This window comes from Watersipora subatra, chromosome 3 (genome assembly GCF_963576615.1).
Source record: "Watersipora subatra chromosome 3, tzWatSuba1.1, whole genome shotgun sequence".
Taxonomy (NCBI): domain Eukaryota; kingdom Metazoa; phylum Bryozoa; class Gymnolaemata; order Cheilostomatida; family Watersiporidae; genus Watersipora; species Watersipora subatra.
Window position 1 is genome coordinate 49297256 of NC_088710.1, and position 20611 is coordinate 49317866.

Consider the following 20611-nt stretch of genomic DNA (forward strand, 5'->3'; position numbering starts at 1 on the left):
ATTAAATAATTCAATTCAGTCTTTTGTTTTTTTTTCAGAATTACTTCTTCCACCAACATACCACCTCCCTCACAAGCCTGCCCACCCTGTCCATTGTCACCTGCTAGACCATCTTCTTCAGTTCCTGCATGCATCACACCGGTCGTCCCGCCAACTGCAGAAGCCCATGCACATACTACACCTGCTCAACCACCAGCAGCTATCCCACCAACTCCACCGACACTACCACCATCCACTGAACCACAGACGAGCAAAAAGGCATCCCGAGGTATCAAGCGCAAAAGGGTCGTTGAAGACCACTCCATCGACATCGAGCTGGAGTCCGTAAATGACCGTATCAGAGAACTTAGTAGACCCGCCCCAAAATCGGAACACCAGCTGTTTGCAAACTCAATTGTGCCTGGACTCGAGCGACTCACACCCTACCAAGTTGCAGTTGCTAAGAACAGAATTAACTACATGTTGTTTGAGTTGGAGTATGCGGAGCCTGTCCCGCAACCAAATAGCTCTCTCACAGACAGACTTCCTAGCTCCATGTCGTTTGTGTCGTCTCGGAGTACTGACAGGCCCACGAGCGAGAGACGAGATAGAGATACACCAACATTCACAGAGATGTTGTCGCCTTCCTGGGATGATTCCTAGCACTAGATTAGCTACAAGTATATTTCTGTTTGTTTAATCATAATACACATATTGTATTTTATTCCTGCTTATCCGTGTTTTTATCATAATATTATCTGCGTGTATTTTTTATTCATTTTTTCTAGCGAACAATCAATCCAGAATCTCTCATCAGTTTGATATTTCTGTACAATCTAAAAATAATATTTGCTGACTTGCCAATCTTGTTTAGCCGATCAGAATTTATTTTATTAACCAGAGCAAATACATTTGCACATAGCGTTGAAAAAAATATTTGGAACTAAAATTTCTAATCTACATGAACTTAACACACATAAATTTAAAGCATTGATCTTAAATCAAAAATCAAATCACCGATAATTCTGTAAAACGTAAAACAAACTACGACTAGTAGAGTTCCGAGCAGAGTGGTTGACATTGGTTCGTTTATCTTTTGTTAATATGGGCATCTTGCCATGGGACCGAGCCCTGTGGGCTTGAAAAATACTGCACAAGTCTGTCTCTGATTCCTGCTGCCTCTGCAGTCCCACCTCTTCGTAGCTGCGTTCGGTTTGGCTGGTCGGAGGGAGGCTGTGTTTGTGAACGCCAGAAACCAGGTGTGATGGACCTGTCTGGGTTTGGAATGTCCAGGTAACCTGGTGGTGTGTAGCTGGTGTCGTTCACAGTGCGCAGAAAGTTGCGTAACACACACATGGCGCGAACTAGGTTTGTTGCCTTCTCTTGGTCTGCCTGAATCATCTTAAACAAGATTTGCCATCAACGGGATAGGACTCCTGCGAAACAAAAACATTTTCAAATTAATACATGACATTCCTCCACGTGCGAAGTGAAAAGACCCAAAACACATCACTTACCAAACGTGTTTTCTATGATGCGCTGTGCACGAGAGTCTGTAGTTGAAGATTCTCTTAGGCACCGAATCGAGGGCTCGACCTGGGAATGGCCTCATAATATATGGTTTCAGAGGGAATGTCTCATCTGCCACAAACATGTAGGGAAAGTCTCCAGCTTCTTCATAAACCCACCAACGGCTCACTCTCTGGCAGATTAACGTGATCGGTGAAAGGAGAAAGCAAACGTAGTGAACCCGGCTGTAAAGCTGATTGGTGTTGGTTGCGGCATGTACAGATAATAAAAAATAAATAATAATTAATTAAAGATAATATTTTTCTAACCATTATCCAAGCCTCTTCTAAACTCGGATGACTCCCATATTCCCCCATCACTATTACTTCCTGGTTGACCAATGTCGATGAGGGTGAATCTGTATGAAGCATCACATACAGCTAGTAGGACGATACTGTCTCTCTGTTTGTAGTTCCAGAACATGGAGCCAGAGTGCTTTGGCTTCTGAATGATGATGTGCTTCCCGTCAATACTACCAAGGCAGTGAGGGAAGTTCCATCTTTCAAAACTACAAAATAAAAATGAAAGTTCGTTTTAGCAACAATGGAAAAAGGATATTATGAAGAAAATTAATAAAAATAAATAAATATTAAGCACAAAAAAAAGAAAACAACAGACCCTTCAGCGATTGCCCTCCATTCATCTGGCCCTGAGGGAGGTCTTAGGTAAATGGGCTGCAGCACAGTCCACTGTGCGACACATGTGTCATCAATTATCTGGGAGACTGTTGATCTGCCCAAGCGGTAGTGAGCTGAGATGGCTGCGTGAGAACTTCCTTCAGCTAGTTGGTGAAGTGTGGCCGCCAGCTTCAGTCCTGGCTCTATTGACTTCCTCATCACTGTGTCCTGCTTTGTTATGAGAGGTTTTATTGCCTCAAGGATATAGCCAAAGTTTTCAGGTGATATTCTTAGGTATTTTATGTGTCTTCTTGAATCCTCATCTTCTCTCAACTCCTTCATCAGATTTGCATAAACTCCCAGTTGATCTCTTTTCTCATTTATGGGGTGGACCCAATACCTTCTGTCTGAGTTTGTAGTGAGAGTCCTCTTTTTCTGTTTGAGTAGCAGATATTTTTTCTTTAGCAGTAGCAAAGCAATTGTTCTCCGTTGATCGTCATCCATGTGCGTACTGAAGCAAATGATTGAAACGGAATCGGCTTCAACTTATCACCCTGTTCTGATTGGCTAGTCGAAAGTTAGTTTCCTACGAATCCGTGGTGGGGAAACTCCGTGTGGCAGGTCAGAAATTTCGTACGAGTGGAATTTCCCAGATTAGTTGAAATTACACGGTACGTGTGGCCCGGCCTTAATTCTTCAACCCAATATAAAGGTGGCGCTCAAATAGAGGTTTTATGATACACAGCCAACTATTTACCCTGCTAACTAAAAAATTTTCAACCTTTGGGTAACCCATTATTAGCATGTCATTTTGTTGTGTGAGTCTTTGGAACAACCTAGTTTTAAGGCCTTATATGGCCATGATCATATGAGACAAATTGTTAACGCCACACTTTTGGTAGATCAGTTTTTTTGTAATTGGCTAAAATAAAAGGTACCTGCATATTTAGTCATAGCTTGAAAACAACTACGGTCTGACCAGTCATTTGCTAGCCTATAAAGTCATTTTTTAAGAAGTCTGGGCACGACTTTTGTTAAGAGTGTTTTCACCGCAATCAAGTTTTGCCGATTTTAATCTTGAAACATCCTGGCAGTCTGATCACCAGAAACAAGCAAAATCTTAAATGATAGAAAAATATCTATGCTTTTTGATAACAGCTTTAAATTTGACCCCGAGTAACCCTTTCAGTAAGGAAGTACTCCCGGTAAAGGAAGGCAAGTGAAAATCAATGTATATGTTGATGTCTCAAATATACTGGTAAGAGTCTGTTGTTGAGTTTCCTAGATGGGTTCATTTAATTCTATTGTTCATGGAGCTATCAAATTGACCACAAAAGCTGTATCCACCATCTCAACATCATAAATGTAAACTAGAAATTCCCCTGTCATACAGCCCACGACCAAAGTGATATTGGAAAAAAGAAAGGGTATTGATGGTTAAGAAATGCAATATTAGCAGTCAAAATGGCACTGCAGGGCAATAGGATAACCAATATTATTAATTTAGTAAAAATAGAAAACCAATGCACAATTTTTTTTTGCATTTCAAAACGTCATAGCTAACAATATCAAGAAGTTGTGATATTTATATAGATTTTTAGAACATCTATTTAAAAAAGTGTTTGATCATGACAAACAGCAATAATGAAAGGAAAAGATTATATGTTTATATCTCTTCCCCCGCAATAAGAGAAATGCAGTATTAGAAGTAAAATGCACTGATATTATTAGAATAACCAATATTAATATAGTAATACAGCAATAATAGAAAACCAATGCACAGTTTTGTTTACATTTCAAAACGTCATAGATAACAATATCAAGAAGTTGTGATATTTATATAGATTTAAAAAAAATCTATTTAATAAAACTATTTAGAAAAAATAATAACTGTAACATATCGCCCATCATCGATGTTGTTAGTGTGACTATAAGACTTCAATAGTCATCCAAACTTGAAATTAAATATTGTAATAATCTCATAAGAATCGTTAAAAAAAATATCATCGTCATTTCCTTTACTTTCACTGCTTTGGACATCCGTTAGGATACCGAAATACTCAAAAGTTTCCAAAATGTCAGTTACTTTGAAATCGGCAAAAAAGGAACGATTTCTGTACTTCTACGTTAATTACAGAAACCTTCGGCAATTCGCCAATGCTATAGACTGGTGAAATGTGCACTTTATTCTTTCGTGAAATGCGCACGACTTAATGGTTCTATTCTCTGTCGCTCGGGGGTTCGTTTTACGGTCTTAAGTTTGGTAAAAGCAAGGTTTGGCAAGTTTTAATAACGATTTTCGGCCAAATTAATCTGTCTATTTGTGTATAATTCGATCAGATGGGTAAGGTTTAGGAATATGTCGACAATTTTCAAAGATTTGGTATCATATTTAAATGTTTTTATGTGTTTTGTATCCTTATTATACTTTAACGACTCTACAAAACGATGGTTAAATTTGTTGATGAGATTTCGGTACAAGGGTTTGCGACGTTATTGATGAATAATTTTCATGAGTTGTGTGCACATGCATTTATCATAAAACTCTCAAACATTCGCTCCGCTTGTTTGGTCATGGGATTATAGGCTTAGTTACAAACAGATTCCAAATAACAAGTTGTTGAGATTACCTTCAAATATAAGAGCTGTTGCACCAAACCTGTTTTTAGGGCGAACTATAGACAACTAGGCGGTATCAAAAATCATGTATACATGAGTGTAAACATAATTTTTAACAGGCATAGACAGTGATGTAATTTAGATGGAGTTTGAATGCCATTCAGTTTTAGCCAGGTTTTAGACGTAGAAAAATGACACTCAATATGTGTTTGTTAACCCATGACAGTTGTAAAAATGAAGTTATTTTCATACGTTGTTTACAGCAATTGCATTATTGATCGTTCAAATTCATTGCTTCAGATAAGCTCTCAGTTTTTAAGTTTTCAGAAAATTTTAAGAGTTATGTCTGAATAATGAATTTCTTATATTTGTTGTTAGTTTGAAGTACCCAGCTTTTTAATATGATATGATTTAGAGACTATCAAAAAGTTTTCTATGACCATATGCTTGAAATATTCAGCTATTCGTTATTGCTACCTTTGCCCTAGGTTAAAAGAGTTGTAAAGAGATTGAGAGACATCTGTTCGATGGCTCTTTTTCTAGCTTTTGTGAATATGTCCTTGAAGTACGGAGCTTCTCTGTCTACGGAAGGTTAGTGTCGATGTATTTTGATTTTTCTGTGTCTTGTAACTAAAATGTACAAAATATTAAGTTTGACATGAAAATTATCTATACAGATTTCAATATCGGTTTATGAAATGTTTTAAGATGTTTTTTCATGTTTTGTGTGAAAAGTGTTGTATTTTAGGGACTTTTCATAACTCTAACATTGCAATTTTATCAGTTCAGTAGCAGCACTCTCATTTTGATAAGGCCTTTAGTGAGATTTTTGTCCCAGTCCACAAACGGGCAGCTAAAATCTAAAAGTTGAGCATAATTTTTAATCTGGCTGTAAAATATATCCATAATTAATATAAGAATATTTTGTAGCAGTGAGACCGAAATGCCGAGGTTGGGATCGAAAAGCCCAACGTAAACAGTGATTAAGTCAATTTTGAAAAAGTTAGCACCACTTTGGACATGATCAAGTTAATTTTTAAACAACTAGAACAGATCTTTTTGTAAAGTAGACATACTTGAATAAAGAAAAGCAAAAATAGGTGGTCATAGTTTGAGCATTTTGGAGAATGTAAGTGGACAATTGTCCACATTAGCCAAGACTCCTCTTCAGTCCGTGTTGACTTAAAAGCTATAATCACAATTTAGTGCTTTTTAATCACTTTGATGTACTTTTTCTGCTCAGAAGGCCAAAAATGACAATAGAACCTAAATATATATGAATATGAGAATATGAAAATAGAACCTGATGTATGACATTAACATGCATATTTGTGACTATTAAAATCAATCTTTGGCTGTTTTAATAATGTTTACTATCCGACATTTGGCTATGAAAATTTTTCGTATTGGTCAATACCATAGCGTGATCCGCTAGGTTGATATAACATCACTTTTTGTTAAGTCAGTGACTGCAAATCATCACCGATTAATAATTTTTATATTTGTTTTATAATGAAGTCAAAGGAGAAATATTTGTGCATGTTCTTTCCATCTTCCAACTACAATGAAATTATAATTAAGTTTGGAATTGATTGTTTTAGAAGCCATACAGTTGGTGAGGTTGATACAGGCATTTGGACTGTGTCTTATGCCTGTTTGCTGGTATAACTTGTTCATAGCTTGTTTTGGAGATCATCCTTTGGAGCCAAGGCCTCGCTTGGTTTTCTGTATTGTGGCAGGCTACAGCATCTACATGTATATCTACATGAATTTTCACATGATGGGTTAGTAAACTGCAACCTGAATTACCATAATTGAGTAAGTTAGCAGTTGTTCAATATTGCAGTTGGTGTTTGCTGTTTTCCATTTGTCCCAAACGGTAAAAACTATATAGATTCATTGGAGGAAGTAATGGTGTGATTCCTTTCTGTCATACATAAGTGGCAAGATATTATCCTATAGCTTATTTTCTACTTGTTTTAAATGGTACTATTACATACGTGGGTTCTCTCTATCTTGTGTGATGTACATGTACAGTAGAAGCACGGGATACGGTGGCCCTAGAATACAGTTTTTCAGATTATATAGAATGCGATGTTTTTCTAGCCCCTGTTACAGTATTTTACTTGCCTTACAGATTTGCTAATAAATGACTAACTTGCCGATAGGTTGTTGGCCCAAATCCTCCCCAAAGGCCTGAAGGCGGTATGAGACTACCCATTTTTTACTGCTAGCTAAGTGAAAAATTAAAAGGTTGCATCATGTTTATCTCCCGTTAGTGGCTCGATATCGTATTTACGTTGTGCTTTTTAGTGCTTATTTCAAACTTTAATTCGTTAGCTATAGGTCCAAAAGTTGCTAGTGATGGTAAAGAGCTGGGAGCGGCAAAATGAGGTTTACATATGGCTTTGAGAGTAATAAAAAAGGGTAGAAGAGATCAAACATGTCATCAGCAGAAATAAAGAAAGCTATTGGTTGGTTTGATATGGTCCACAAAACATATTCGGGGAACATATCAAAATTTAAAAAAAATTCTCACGGGTCATCTTTTGACCCATGAGAATTTTGAGTGTTAATGACAGGTGTATGAGTCATTTCATAAATATTTTGAACAGTCGCCAGAAACAGGCTTGTTTGCAAAGGTATTTCTCCAAAATAATAGCTTCAAAAAGCATAGGTGTTAGGAAGGCCTGCCACATGATGATTTCCTCTTACGACCCCCAACCTCGGAGCGGATTAATGCCGTATCTAAAGATTCTACTGTTAATGTTCTGAACAAAACATTTTAAGGTAAAATAGCATGTCATTTCTCCGGTAAAAATTCTATGTACATTCATTATTTTAAAGATACATTTATCAATCTAACAACTGCTTTCGAGTTTTATGCTTTAAGTAATTTTGTATCGAAAACATTTTCTAATGCTTATAATCAACTGTTGGAGATAGTTTGGTCTTTTGTAGAGTGGAAGTGTACTGGCAACAAGGAAGCTAAAAGAGTTATTATCGCATTCTGTTATTACATACCTGTTTTGTGTCTAGTGGCATTAAACACCCTCCATGCTGTGTTTGTGCGAACCAGGGCTATGTTACAGCGAAGTAGATGTTGCACCTTAGGAAGGCCCCGTAATGATGGTTAGTTACATCATGTATTTAAAGAAATGATGGTTTAGTTAGTTAAATTATGTAGACCATTCTAATTCATTAAAAATGTTTTACTAGCAACCAATATTTGAATTTGTCTTCTTTTGAGGACGCACCTTTTTCTAGGTTCCTTGCTGCAAAAATAGGATATTTCTTTAACAACTTTGAAATCTCTGTCTGTGCAACTTTACGGTATCCGCTTTGTTATTCAGTACCACCATTTTTTACATGTAACAGAGTCTAGGCTGAATTTCGTTACCCTTCAATATCTTTGGGGGATAATGTACAGAATTTTCATGCTTCAAGCTTTATTACTTCCATATTTATGTTAAGAAACATGTATTTGTTAATGCTCATTATATGTATAAAAGCATGGTAATCGTTACTATTGTTATTATTATTTAGCTATCTGGATGTCTTATTGTATTGTTCCAACAACCAATTAATAAAAATTGCTGAAGGTATCATAACTCGCAAGCAGTCTACAAAATGTACTAACACGTGTAGTGTAAATGGGACTTAAGTAGTAGGTTAACTTATATAGAACTTTATTTTTAGACTATGCTGTTTTTCCAGCTACTTGGTGGGAACAAATGAGGTGCTACTCAATAGTGCCGTAACAAAAGTTATCCTCTGGTTGCAGCTATGTGTAACCACCCTACATACTTATCATTGGGATTTTGTAATTGTGGTACAGGTTAAACAAAATGCAATGTATTCTATAAGAATATGTGCTCTGACATACAACTGTTTTGACATGCGAAGCATATTTTTTAGCGGATTAGTTTTGTATGTTGAGATTTAACTGTATTTCATTAAAACATTGTGAAAGTGACTTAATCTTTGAGTTAGAGCAGTATATCAGTAATCTTGTCATTTAATACAACACAGATCCGTTTCACTTACTTTTTGTGTACATATATCCAAAATCCTCTTTTTTCTAAATCAAAGTTCTTTATACTTGATTTTGTAATTCAGGGTGATTCCATTTTTAACCTTTTCGCTTGGGTAATGCAAATGTTACATGTTATACAGACAATCTAGAAAAGCGTTTCACATGTACATTACACGACCAGTTGACAGATCATCATCACTATTATATATGCATGGTTGACTATCAAAACTCTAGACATACGTTGCTTGATTATTGCCTCACCATGCATTACTTTTTGAAAATATCGCTTTCTTTTTTGTGGAACTTGGGAGAAAAAACAACGTATATGTCTATTATATATATATATATATATGCAAGTACTCTGGCAGTCTAATTTGCCTTGAGAGATGGTCAGTGGTGGCGATAAAGCGCAGATAATCAGTAGCTGCCCAATTATTTCGAAACGCTTGTAAGATGATCGATTGATGTAGATATTAGGGTGTTGGTCTAGCAATCTGAATGTCACAAGTTGGAGTATCGTCAAAAAGCTAAGTTTTATCCTAACCTTGAACTCTGGAGACTATTAGACGGATGTACAGATAGATGACACTTGTTACATGTATAGCAAAAATGTATTTGTGTTTTGCTTTGATATAGATGAATAAAATATTTTTTATTGTTCATTTGCAGAGTAGAGCTTGTTGTCTAGAAAAGAATAAACAACTTGTTGTTAATAGACGTTGTAGGGGTGCACCGCCTATAATTTATTATGAAATTACAAACCATAAACCGAGTGAAAGTGATAAGAAAGATGAGAAAAGTTAACGATAAAAACCAATAATACTACAGTTAAGGTACAGCCAATCAATTAAAAAGTTGAGTCTAGTTTTTTACCTTTCTAAGTGCCAAGAGGTGAGTTTGGAAAGATCTTACAACAGATTAGGCAATTTACATTGTATGTTACTATTCGTATAACGTAAAATTCCTATAATATGAATTTTTTCGGAACGGATCATTTACATTGTAGGAGCGTCTACTGTACTCATCAGCTAATATATTATAAATGTCATATAGCTTGTACTGTTCATATTATTACTAAGCAAGTTGCATTTGAGCTCAAAGATCATTCGTATCTGTAGGGTTCTTATATTCGTTTGTGTCAGAATCTGAGGTATCTACAGCACAGTTACTTGCAAAGTCTGCCCCAACAGATACAAGGCTAAAGAATGACTGTGGAGGCCTTATAAGACACCTTTCTGATGAAATTAAAGATTCTGGGAGGTATGACAAAAGAGTGCAATGTTGGCAGCATTTAAAACACCCTCATGATGCATATATAAACTGCTGGTAGAGAAATGGTATGTTTTGTAATGTGGTTCATAAGCTAACTCTCACCATATAGTTAGATGCATGTAAATATTGTTTGAATAATGTGCAACATTTTAGTGCAGAGGCTATGAAGGCTTGTGAGGGTGTAACCTTTCTCTTCACCTGTAATCCCATCAATTTTTAATGTACTAAATGCTACTTTGTTTCATTTTGAATTAAATGTTTTGTATGTTGATGCAGGGTGAAGTGTTATATAGCGTCTTCCCTGCTCCTGAAATGTATAAAGGCAAAGAGAAATGCACAGGAGTTTTGGATGATGAGACGATTTGCTCTAGGTATTTTATATATATATTTTAGGTATATATAGTAATGTCTTAATTATATAAATATATATTTAGGTATATATAGTAATGTCCTAATTTGATATATATATTTTAGGTATATATAGTAATGTCTTAATTTTATATAAACACCAATGAATCTAGTATTTTATCGGTCTCTTCTGTTATTACCCTACAGGATAAATTTATTCGCTGAGTTATATATTTCGCGAAAATTGCCATTTCATGCATATTCGCGGATTAATTTATTTGCGGCTGAAACCTGCTACTCTCTATGAAAAGTTAACTCTATTACGTCTACCAATAGAGTTAACACTACGCATGCGCGCATTGCGTGTTTCGTTTTCTATTTAGCTTACAACTACGGGTGGATCGTGCTAAGGCAGGACAGCTAAGCTATAAATTTTTTGCTGCGTTCAGAGGTTTTTACAAATATTCATAGATTTGGAGGCCTTTGATGAACCAACAATTTGTGGTAAGTAATGAGTTTTTTCAAAACCATTTACTAAATTAGTTGAATTTTACTTCGGTTCTTCGGTAAAACGCAATATTTATTTTTTCCAACCCTACTGCTTCATTATTTGTTTTAGTGTGTGAGAGAGATTTTGCATCATACGCGCAAGTACAATACTGCAAGGGTGGTATATGTCATTCTTAGAAGATCACGAATCATTCAGGGAAGTCTGGAAATTGAGGTAGAAGTGACCACAGCTACTTAAGAGGAGAATATATCTGTTTTAAAAAAGGAACAAAAACGCCTTTACGAGCACAAATCTTTGGCCAACTGGCAGAACTTTGCAATAGTAAGCTATGAGGAGAGTTCTGATGATAACTTCCTTACCAGCCATGTATAGTAGCGCAAGAATTGCCTTTAACATCTACCCAAGACAGTGACAGCGATATAGAGCTGCTATTACCAAAATAACTAGTCAGAGAGCACCCATTACACGCTAGTATTCACTTATTAATATTAAGAGTATCAGTTTAATTTTATTGCTCTAGACAACCGCCATATAGAATAAACTGTTTATATTTACTCCATTCATCGTTTGTAATGTTTTATTTGTATTTGAAATATTTTATTTGTACATTCAAGTTTGTAATAAATTATACTAGAAATTCCACTGTCATACAGCCCACGACCAAAGAGATGGCCAGAGATATTGGCAAAAAAATAAAGGGTACTAATGGTTGAGAAATGCAATATTAGCAATCAAATGGCTCTGCAGTGCAATAGGATAACTTCAATGGTAGCTGTAATGTACTGGGTGTGGGTGTTATTATATACAACAATAAGCAATAATGAATGGAAAAGATGTTTATATTTTCCCCCTGCAATAGGAGAAATGCAATATTGGCCAATATTAGAAGTAAAATGCACTGATATTCTTAGAATAATCAATTTTATTAATATAGTAATAATAGAAAACCAATACACAATTTTGTTTACATTTCAAAACGTCATAGGTAGCAATATCAAGAAGTTGTGGTATTTATATAGGTTTTTAGAAAATTTATTTAAAAAGTGTTTGGTCATGACAAACAACAACAATGAAAGGAAAATATTACGTTTATATCTCTCTCTTGCAATAGGAGAAATGCAATGTTGGCCAATATTATAAGTAAAATGCACTGATATTATTAAAATAACCAATATTGTTAATATAGTAATACAGCAATAATAGAAAACCTATGAGCGTTAATGCGTCTCGAAGATTTCTGCAAACTGCAGCAAAATAAAAGCTGTTATAAAAGTGTTATAAAGCTGTAGGCCTAATTTACTGTAATGTATGTAATTCAACAACGATAAAGAAATATGTTTATTATAACTCTGAAATGCAAAATTAGAAGTAAAATGGCAAGCTACTGTGTACTATACACAGTTTGAAAATTGGTTGCGTTGAATGGTTTTGATAAAGCGATCTTTAACAGAAAGCGGGTAGGAGCATTCGCTCGTATAAAAATGTAGCAAAATAAAAAATGTTCTCGTGATGAAGGGGCGTTGTAGTTTGGCCCTAGCTTGTACGTAAGTTGTAAAGAATTTCGGCTAACATTTTAAATAATGAAACCTTCGGTGATTGGACAAAAAACATAGGCTGATAAACGGTGTACCACAATTTCGTACCCGTAAATCGGTCTACGCCTCAAACGGTCTACGTTTATTACAAAAACCTTCGAATAAATTCGATTACAAGTAAACAGTACCATAGACTGGTAAAATGAACACGGTTTTCTAGTGAAATACGAACTACTAAATAGTTCTACAATCGGTCGCACGGCTTTATTGGCGTTTCAATTTTCGGTCTTAACTTTTATTAAACCGAGCTTTTCAAGCTTTTTGTGGCGATTTTCGTTCAAATAAATCTGTCTATTTGTGTATAATCCGATCAGATGGATAAGTTTAAAAATAATACCGACAATTTACAAAGACTTGGTAACATATTTAAATAGGTTTAAATGTGTTTTGTATCGTTATTATACTTTTACGACTTTACATTCCGATGCTTAAATTTCTTGATGAAATTTCAAGCCAAGGGTTCGTCTCATTGTTGATGAATAATTTTCGTAAGTTGTGTGCACATGCATTTATCATAAAAACTCGCACACATCGCTCCGCTTGTTTGCTCGTGGGAATATATCTATACATGAAATAAAATATATAATTTAATCATGTTTGCTGCAGCGATATCAAGGAGTTGTTGTCGATGAAGGGGTCTATGTTGACTGGTTGCTTCTCTGCCAATATTCCTGCCTTGATGAATGTTACTACTTGTCTGTAGTTTTCGTAATCGGAGTAGGTTGTTTCATTCTTAATCTGCAGTAAACACAGAAAAGAAAAAATATTAACAAGTGTTAAGGAAGTACAAAAACAATAGCTGAAGTATTTGATGAAAGCGATCGGTTTTTAAACAAAAGAATTAACTAATGCAGTTAACCCTTTCGCGGGCAGAGCGACGTTTTTGTCGCTTTGCGATACGGCTGCTAATGGGCAGTGCGACGTTTTTGTCGTTTCAGTAACGTATTTTATTATTGCAGTTTCTGGTTAGCTAAATGCCGTTTTTTGTTTACTTTTTTTACCAATAGCAAGCTACGATATAGTAGTTTTGGTTAGCCTCAAAAATTGACTTTAAGGTTGTAAAAAAACGATTGTTTTTAGCAGTAATGCATAAATAAACTTTCGAAAAAAATTAGAAAATTGTTCTAAATAATTTATCAACTTTTATTTTTCTTGCTTCGGTTTTAGCTTTTATTTACCGAATTTTTTGAGAGTTTGACTTTAGTTTACCGTCATGGCGACTTCTAAAAGAACCTCCCGAGATTATTCTAATAAAGCAAGTACTAGTACCGAAATTACTAAGAGATTCAGAGTTGACATTGACTTTTTAGATTTAGTAGCAAGAGATGACAGTGAATCAGGTTTGAATTGTGATTGGAATGACTTTACATCTGGAAGTGACAGTGATGAAAAGTCTGGTAGCAGTAATGATGAGGATGTGAGTAGGTGTGATGCCAGTGCCTGGAAGAATATAACTAACATAAACAGAGATAAATCTACAATTCAGCAGTTTATAGCAGTGACAGGCCCAGTATTTACTCCAGTAGATGCTCAACCAGTAGAGTATTTTGAAAAGTTTTTTGAGCCTGTCAATCCAGGAAGTACATTTTGCGGGAGCTCTTTGTTACACAAATAAGTACATGGTGCAAAGACTGTGATGTGGGCCTTTGTAAAGGAGAATGCTTTCGGAAATATCATTCGTAAGTAGACAATTATTATGAAAAGCATATATTTTCTGTTATACATTTTTATTTGTTTATAATATATATATATATGCCTATGGACATATACATGTATACATATGCACCTTTAAACATAGATAAATGCACATAATAACACACAGAAAAGTGTATGAACCTTTTAAACAAAATTGATTTTTTGGAAAATTAATTCGCACATGGGAGTCTGATTTAGTTTTGAAAATTCGCCCGCGAAAGGGTTAATTATGGAAAAACGTATCTGCCCTGCAAATCAAATACATACTATAATGTCCAGATCAGAATCATGATCGTCCTCAACTTCGGTATTAGAGATTGATGGGGTTGATTTCAATGTAAAAAGACTAGGAGATATTTTGTTGCGATGACGAAGCCATGGCGAATAACTTGTGAAAACCTTGAATAATTTTGTAAAGAAGTTCGATGCAATGACAATAAAACTCGATGCCCGGCGATGATTTTAAAGAAGTTTTGGAACTTGGCTACGTTTAGTACGTCTGCCTAGCGTCTATTTTTGCAATGACGCCATTCTGCATATCTTGTGACAACCTTGAATAATTTTGTAAAGAAATGTGATGCATTGGCAATGGTGTTAGCTCAAAGCCCAGGCAATGATTTTAAAAATGTTTTGGAACTCAACTACGTTTAGTATTTATATTAAAAACCAGCCTAGCGGCTATTTTTTAATTTGATGCAGTAGTTATACTCCCTTGTGATTAAAAATAGGACTAATTATTCACGGAATTTAATAATTCGCGAAATTGACTTCGCGAAATCGCGAATTTTTATAACCAACGAATATTTTCATCTTGTAGGGTAATAAAACAGTAGTCGGTAGCGAGTGATCGGGATATTCTAGTTGCTGTGTTACCAAAATAATTCTGAACTTTTATCTACAGCTAAAAATTGCTAAAAGTTTCTTTTTTCATATCTTTTTGTTTCCGATTGATCTACCTTCTTAGTTTAGCCATGTACTCCATATAACTAGTTCAGCGTAATTTTACATAATAAAAACCGAAAAGAGCTACTGAACTCCATTATACAGAGCTGGCTAAAATGTTTTGTTTTTGTAAGTTTAGGCTCTTTGTTGCTGCTAGATGTAATAATACGGACTGAACATTTACATGCCATTATAATTGTAGTGTACATCCTGCTCTATGAGACTCGTTAAAAAATTGACAGCAAGTTTTCAAGTCTCTTTTCTTGTCTTTGATATAATTGTGTAAATGTTTTGATTTGCTATTATCACCACATGTTTATGTTGACTATGCCCAGATCTAAAGGATGATAGCACCAACACCTCTACGAAGGCTGTGAAGTGCGATAGCCTACCTAGTATTTACAGCTTTGATGACAATTCAAGCCTTCTCGGTTAGTGCATTCTTTTCCTTTCGTTGTCATTGACAAGAATTGATTGCTTTGCTTATGTGGATGTGAGAAGTTAGAAGTACTAAAATCTATCTAAGATTTGTCCATAGATGAAATGTGCATTTTGTTGTTGCATTATTCATCAGAACTCATGTGAAAAGGCTTCGTAGAGTCAATTGTGCAGGCTACTCCATTGTTTCTCGTCGCTCAATGCTGACTTGGCTGAGCAAGCAACAACAACCAGGATACTTTGTTGTCTGTCTAAACTCTAAAGGTTTCAGACAATTTAATTGTGCTGAATTTACTATTATCACTTTATACAAAAATGTTTGAGTACACTTTGTAGGAATTTTGATTTTTTTATTGTTTGTATTGTGTTTGCAACATCACAAAATCTAATCTACGGATGTGCAGTTTTTGTGACACACAGAGAAGTGCTACTGGATGAAATATCTCTTCCAGATGTGGTAAAGACCAGTTATTTTAACAGGATAAGTATAATGAACGACGCATACTATCATCCTTAGGTCAATGACCATACTAATTTGGTAAAGTCACCGTGGCTAATAAAAATATTAGATACTTTATTAGCCATGGTGACTTTACCAATTTAGTAATAATTAGATATATGCTTACATATAGATATTATGCTTTTACATAAATGTAACAGTTGCTGATATTTCTTGATGTTAGGAGTATAAAAAATGCTAGTTTCTCTAGAATAAGTTTTATACATTTTTACAAGTTAGCTGGTTGGTTAAAAGCCCGCAAAAAGGCCTAAATTTATCTTCCCAAAATTCTGACCATCAAGTCAAAAAATCAAGTCCCGCCCTCTATTTGAACAGCTCATTTTCTAATAAAACACCATAATAGTGGAAAGGTTGAAAAATACAGCATCATGGCGCTCAAATAAAATTTTTACGGTGATTTATATTGGTCAAATCGTTAGTTAGCCTAATATCTTACATTGTTAAAAACAGTAATTTTATACATGAACTAACTTTGACAAAATTAGAAATTTGAATTTCACTTGGAAATAAGTAAAACTCAATATGGCAGCTAGCAGAGATTGATGTTGATTGATGTTGAGATTGATATGATGTTGTAGTTTATATTTTTCATTTGAAATGTCATTTTAATAACTTTGAAGATTCTTTTATTAACTTTAGTTTCAAAAAATAAAAATACATCACCTGACGAAATTGATATATCACACATCAATAATCTTTATTAGCCTCCAAATTTTAAAAAACCTGATTTTTAAAATCTTTATCGTTAGGTTGAGAGCCTTTATCCTTATTTCCAAGCAATTTTGCCTAGTTGTTTGGTAATCTATTTACAACATACAGACAGATATACTATATTATATATAGATTTTAGTTGTTTTTTGTGGCTATCGCAAGCAACCCTCTTTGCTCGAGCAGTTTTCTTATGAATTTCTCATATTTTGACTTTAATGTTATTGCACGATTTGGTCTTTTTAGCATAGTTTGATTTATTGGCTGTTTATAAATAGTTGAGATGCTGCAATATAGATTTTAGCGACTTGAAAACAGTAATCTTATATATCATGCATGAGAACACTGCCATGCTTCATTAACCGCAGTCATCAAAGTTACTAAGTTTGCAGAAAAAAGGTGTAGTAACCCTTCTGCCAGCAGTTGGGTTAAAAGTACCAAAAGCTATCTTCAAATACTTTGTCCAATTCACATAAAAAAATAATGCTTTTATTTGTCTTAGGTTATCTATTTCAAATGCCACTCTAACTGTCTAAATTGAGTCAAAAAGTAGTGCTTTTTGCAAGTATCTCAGGTTTTTAGATATACTTTTGTTACATATATCAAGTTCTTCATTTGTCTCAGGCTTGGGGTTATAATTAGAATTCGGTGCATAAAAGCCTACATTGCATGCGCTTCCAGTAATCTATGGTTGATTTTCCAACTTTAGAAAATGGAATTTTTCACAGTTGCTAATCAACCTTTGATGTGTCATATATAAACTTATTCCGGATGACTTCAAAGAATTTATATTCTTTTCAACATATAGATGATGAACCATGCAAGGATGGCCCTGCGATAGATTATTGTGAGGTGTCTGCTCCTATGCAAGCCGATAAACCAGGTTAGATAATTCCATTTTGGACAATTAGGGATATTTTGACACTTGGAAACGCATTTTTTGTTCCTATTAAAACAAGTTTTATTCTTACGAGTTGTTACTGAGCTGGTGAGATCTAAGGTACCTGTACCATTTATTCGCTGTAGCAATAGGTACTTGTTCACTGAAATGTTTTTTATGGATTAATACAGCACTGAACTTATTAGACGAACCCCTATTGCAATGGCGCGGTTCTACTAAAAAAAATTTTTTTTTAAAGTTTAAATTTGGCTGTCAATGAGCTCAATACGTCGGAAAAACAAAGAAGACGATATGCTTTTCACCGAAATCGCTCTCACAACGTGTGAAAGAGATACAATGCTCGCTCTCTCAGTTCATCGTTATTATTTATAGTGAAAACCAAACCGGAAAGGGGTGTTAACATATTAGACGATGGCAAAGTTGAAGTTTAGTAAGATACATACTAAAACTCAGCTTCAAGTATGTGTTTAGTAAGCTAAACTCATTAATGTTAAACTCAATGTTCATCTTATACGTCTGTATTGAAAGTAGGAACTCCCTGTGGTATGTACCGCACATAGTATATTGTAATGTTACATTTTATTGTAGATCATAACCGCTAAATACACTAAAGTTATTGTAGGGAACTATAGTTACCAAGTTCAACATATTATTTGGTTACTAATTTTTAATATGTTCAGTACGTATATAAAATTTTGATGATTTTCACCAGGGGGTGTTTGCATTGAATAATCACTAAGGGTTTCTATACGAGATTTTCGCCTTGCGACGTCAACACTAAAACGAATTAAAACTGTATGGCGACGGTCCACTGTACTACACATATTAACTCTGAGTATGAGACAAAAATTCTCTTGATGCTTGTAATGTCAATGGCTTGACCAGTCACGCATTTGTACTCAGGGGTTCTCCAGCACCCACAATGCTTTTGTGATGGCTTTTATTGCAACCAACTACCCGACTAAAATACTAGTTAACAGCAATCATCTTTAGCGTAGTATTGGTTTTTTCTACATCATTAAACCTCAAAATGAGTTATTTGAGAATTATTAACTGTGCAATATTGTTTTATAGTTGCCTTAGCAAAAAAGAATGCTGACATTGAGTTTCAAGGGTGTGTTTTAGTAGGAGCTCATGCTACTCGTGGATTGTCAAATGTGAGACCTAAAGCGTTGGGTAAAACCATAATGCCTAAAACAGCTCATACTAACAAAGCTCTGGAATCTTCACCTGAAATTCCCCAGTCTTCTACTACTACGAATGGAGTATCAACAATCATTCCCGTTCCACCATGTACACGTGTGTATTCCTTAAGTCCAGTCATCAGTTCGGCTTTGGTTTAAGTTTTAAAATGAGGGTGCATTTCAAAAGGTATTTCCTTGATTATAGCTGAACAAAGAAGATGCATTTTTATCAAAATTATTATTCATTGCATATATATTACCATTTTAATTTGCATATCTAGATTTTAATGATAAAATTATATGTTGAAACAATAAATTTTGGCCTAGTGTTTTTTGCTTTATTCAACAAGCCATAACAAAATTATCGAATTACTTCAAATGAAACTGAGCAACTTGAGTAAAATATAAAGCTTACAAAAATACAAAAGGATCACAGTTTCGTTATTATTAGAATACTAAAAGAAGAATTTTATTTCAAGTTAGGTTCAGCAGGAATAAAAAAAAATAAAATGCAATTCTTTATATAAATCATCAAACAACTGGTCGATACCATAATAGTTTTACAAGCTCTGACCAAATATGCATGCGCAATTTAGTCGGTGGTAAAAAAGCCGATCAAGACACTGACTGCCTTGATATTCATAAATTCTACATATGCATGTAAGAGTGCTTAACAATATGGTTTAACAGATTTTCGTTGGCATTTGCATAAGTTGTTCTCTTAAGAAATGCTATATCATTTTGGCTAGACTGCAACAACATGCGTAATAAAACAAACAAGCGTTTCTTGAAGTTTTGATGATGTAGCGCATATTTAGCTCCTATTTGCCACCTTAAGTTCTGTGTATAGCTAAGCTAAACAAAGATGAGGGTGCAAACATACAGAAATTTCCTAAATTTTATTCTATGTATTATATTAGGCGAAAATGTGTTTATACTAAAATACGTTTGGATTTGTGGAATTTCAATTTCATTCAAAGTACAAACTCGTTTCATCTATTTTTTAGCTTGTTCTGCATGATGGATTTCAACTGCGTTTTTGGGTTTTGATTGTGTAAAATTATGTTGAACTGGTTATATGTAGTACATAGCTAAACCAAACGGGTAGATCAATCCAAAGCATATAGCAAGATGTGAAAAGGGAAACATTAGGTTTAAACTATAAATATTTTTTAGTTTTGCTACAACGTTTCTGTGCTTCATTACTTGTCAGGAATGAGAGAGAAAGAGAGGTATAGAAGGGAGAGAGATAAGATCAATGTAAAACTATCTTTTAACTAGTAATGAAGTTAGAATTTAAGGGTAGTACATCTCAGGGCTGTATTGTTCATTTTGAGGATGCCTCTGCCAATATCTTGAGTAGCCCCTTCGGTGACTTGTGAGGGCTGTAGGCCCGAGCTGCCAGCGGGGCGGGTTTGGGAGAGGTGCAAGGCCCTCCCGAATATCGAAAAAATTTTACAGAACACACAAGAAACTCTATTTGAGAGCAGTTTTAATTGTATTATTGCAGCTTATACAACCAAGCATAATACTAAAAAGATTTCTCAAATCATGAAGATTGCTGTGTATCACCAATGATATACAGCCCCCATGGGGGCTGTATATCATTAGTATCACCTTCCGTACGAATTATTGAATATATGTCATGTGGTATGTAAACTTGTGCCAGGGTAGCAA

At 34.8% G+C, this 20611-nt stretch overlaps 1 protein-coding gene and 1 pseudogene across 2 annotated transcripts in view; one reads left to right on the forward strand and one right to left on the reverse strand.

Moving 5' to 3' along the window:
- The window catches only part of LOC137391461 (uncharacterized), a 65669-nt gene that overhangs the window by 29592 nt on the left and 15466 nt on the right, over window positions 1-20611 (forward strand). Inside the window, exons 4-11 of one of the 2 annotated variants that reach the window (XM_068077942.1) lie at window positions 5273-5375; window positions 6386-6568; window positions 7746-7916; window positions 9963-10080; window positions 10369-10463; window positions 15519-15614; window positions 17658-17732; window positions 18876-19049. In XM_068077942.1, the coding sequence (XP_067934043.1) occupies window positions 5273-5375; window positions 6386-6568; window positions 7746-7916; window positions 9963-10080; window positions 10369-10463; window positions 15519-15614; window positions 17658-17732; window positions 18876-19049 (1015 nt within the window). The remainder of the gene's footprint in view (window positions 1-5272; window positions 5376-6385; window positions 6569-7745; window positions 7917-9962; window positions 10081-10368; window positions 10464-15518; window positions 15615-17657; window positions 17733-18875; window positions 19050-20611) is intronic. The other variant, XM_068077943.1, reaches the window with a different exon arrangement.
- On the reverse strand, window positions 1069-2669 carry LOC137392193 (uncharacterized; annotated as a pseudogene).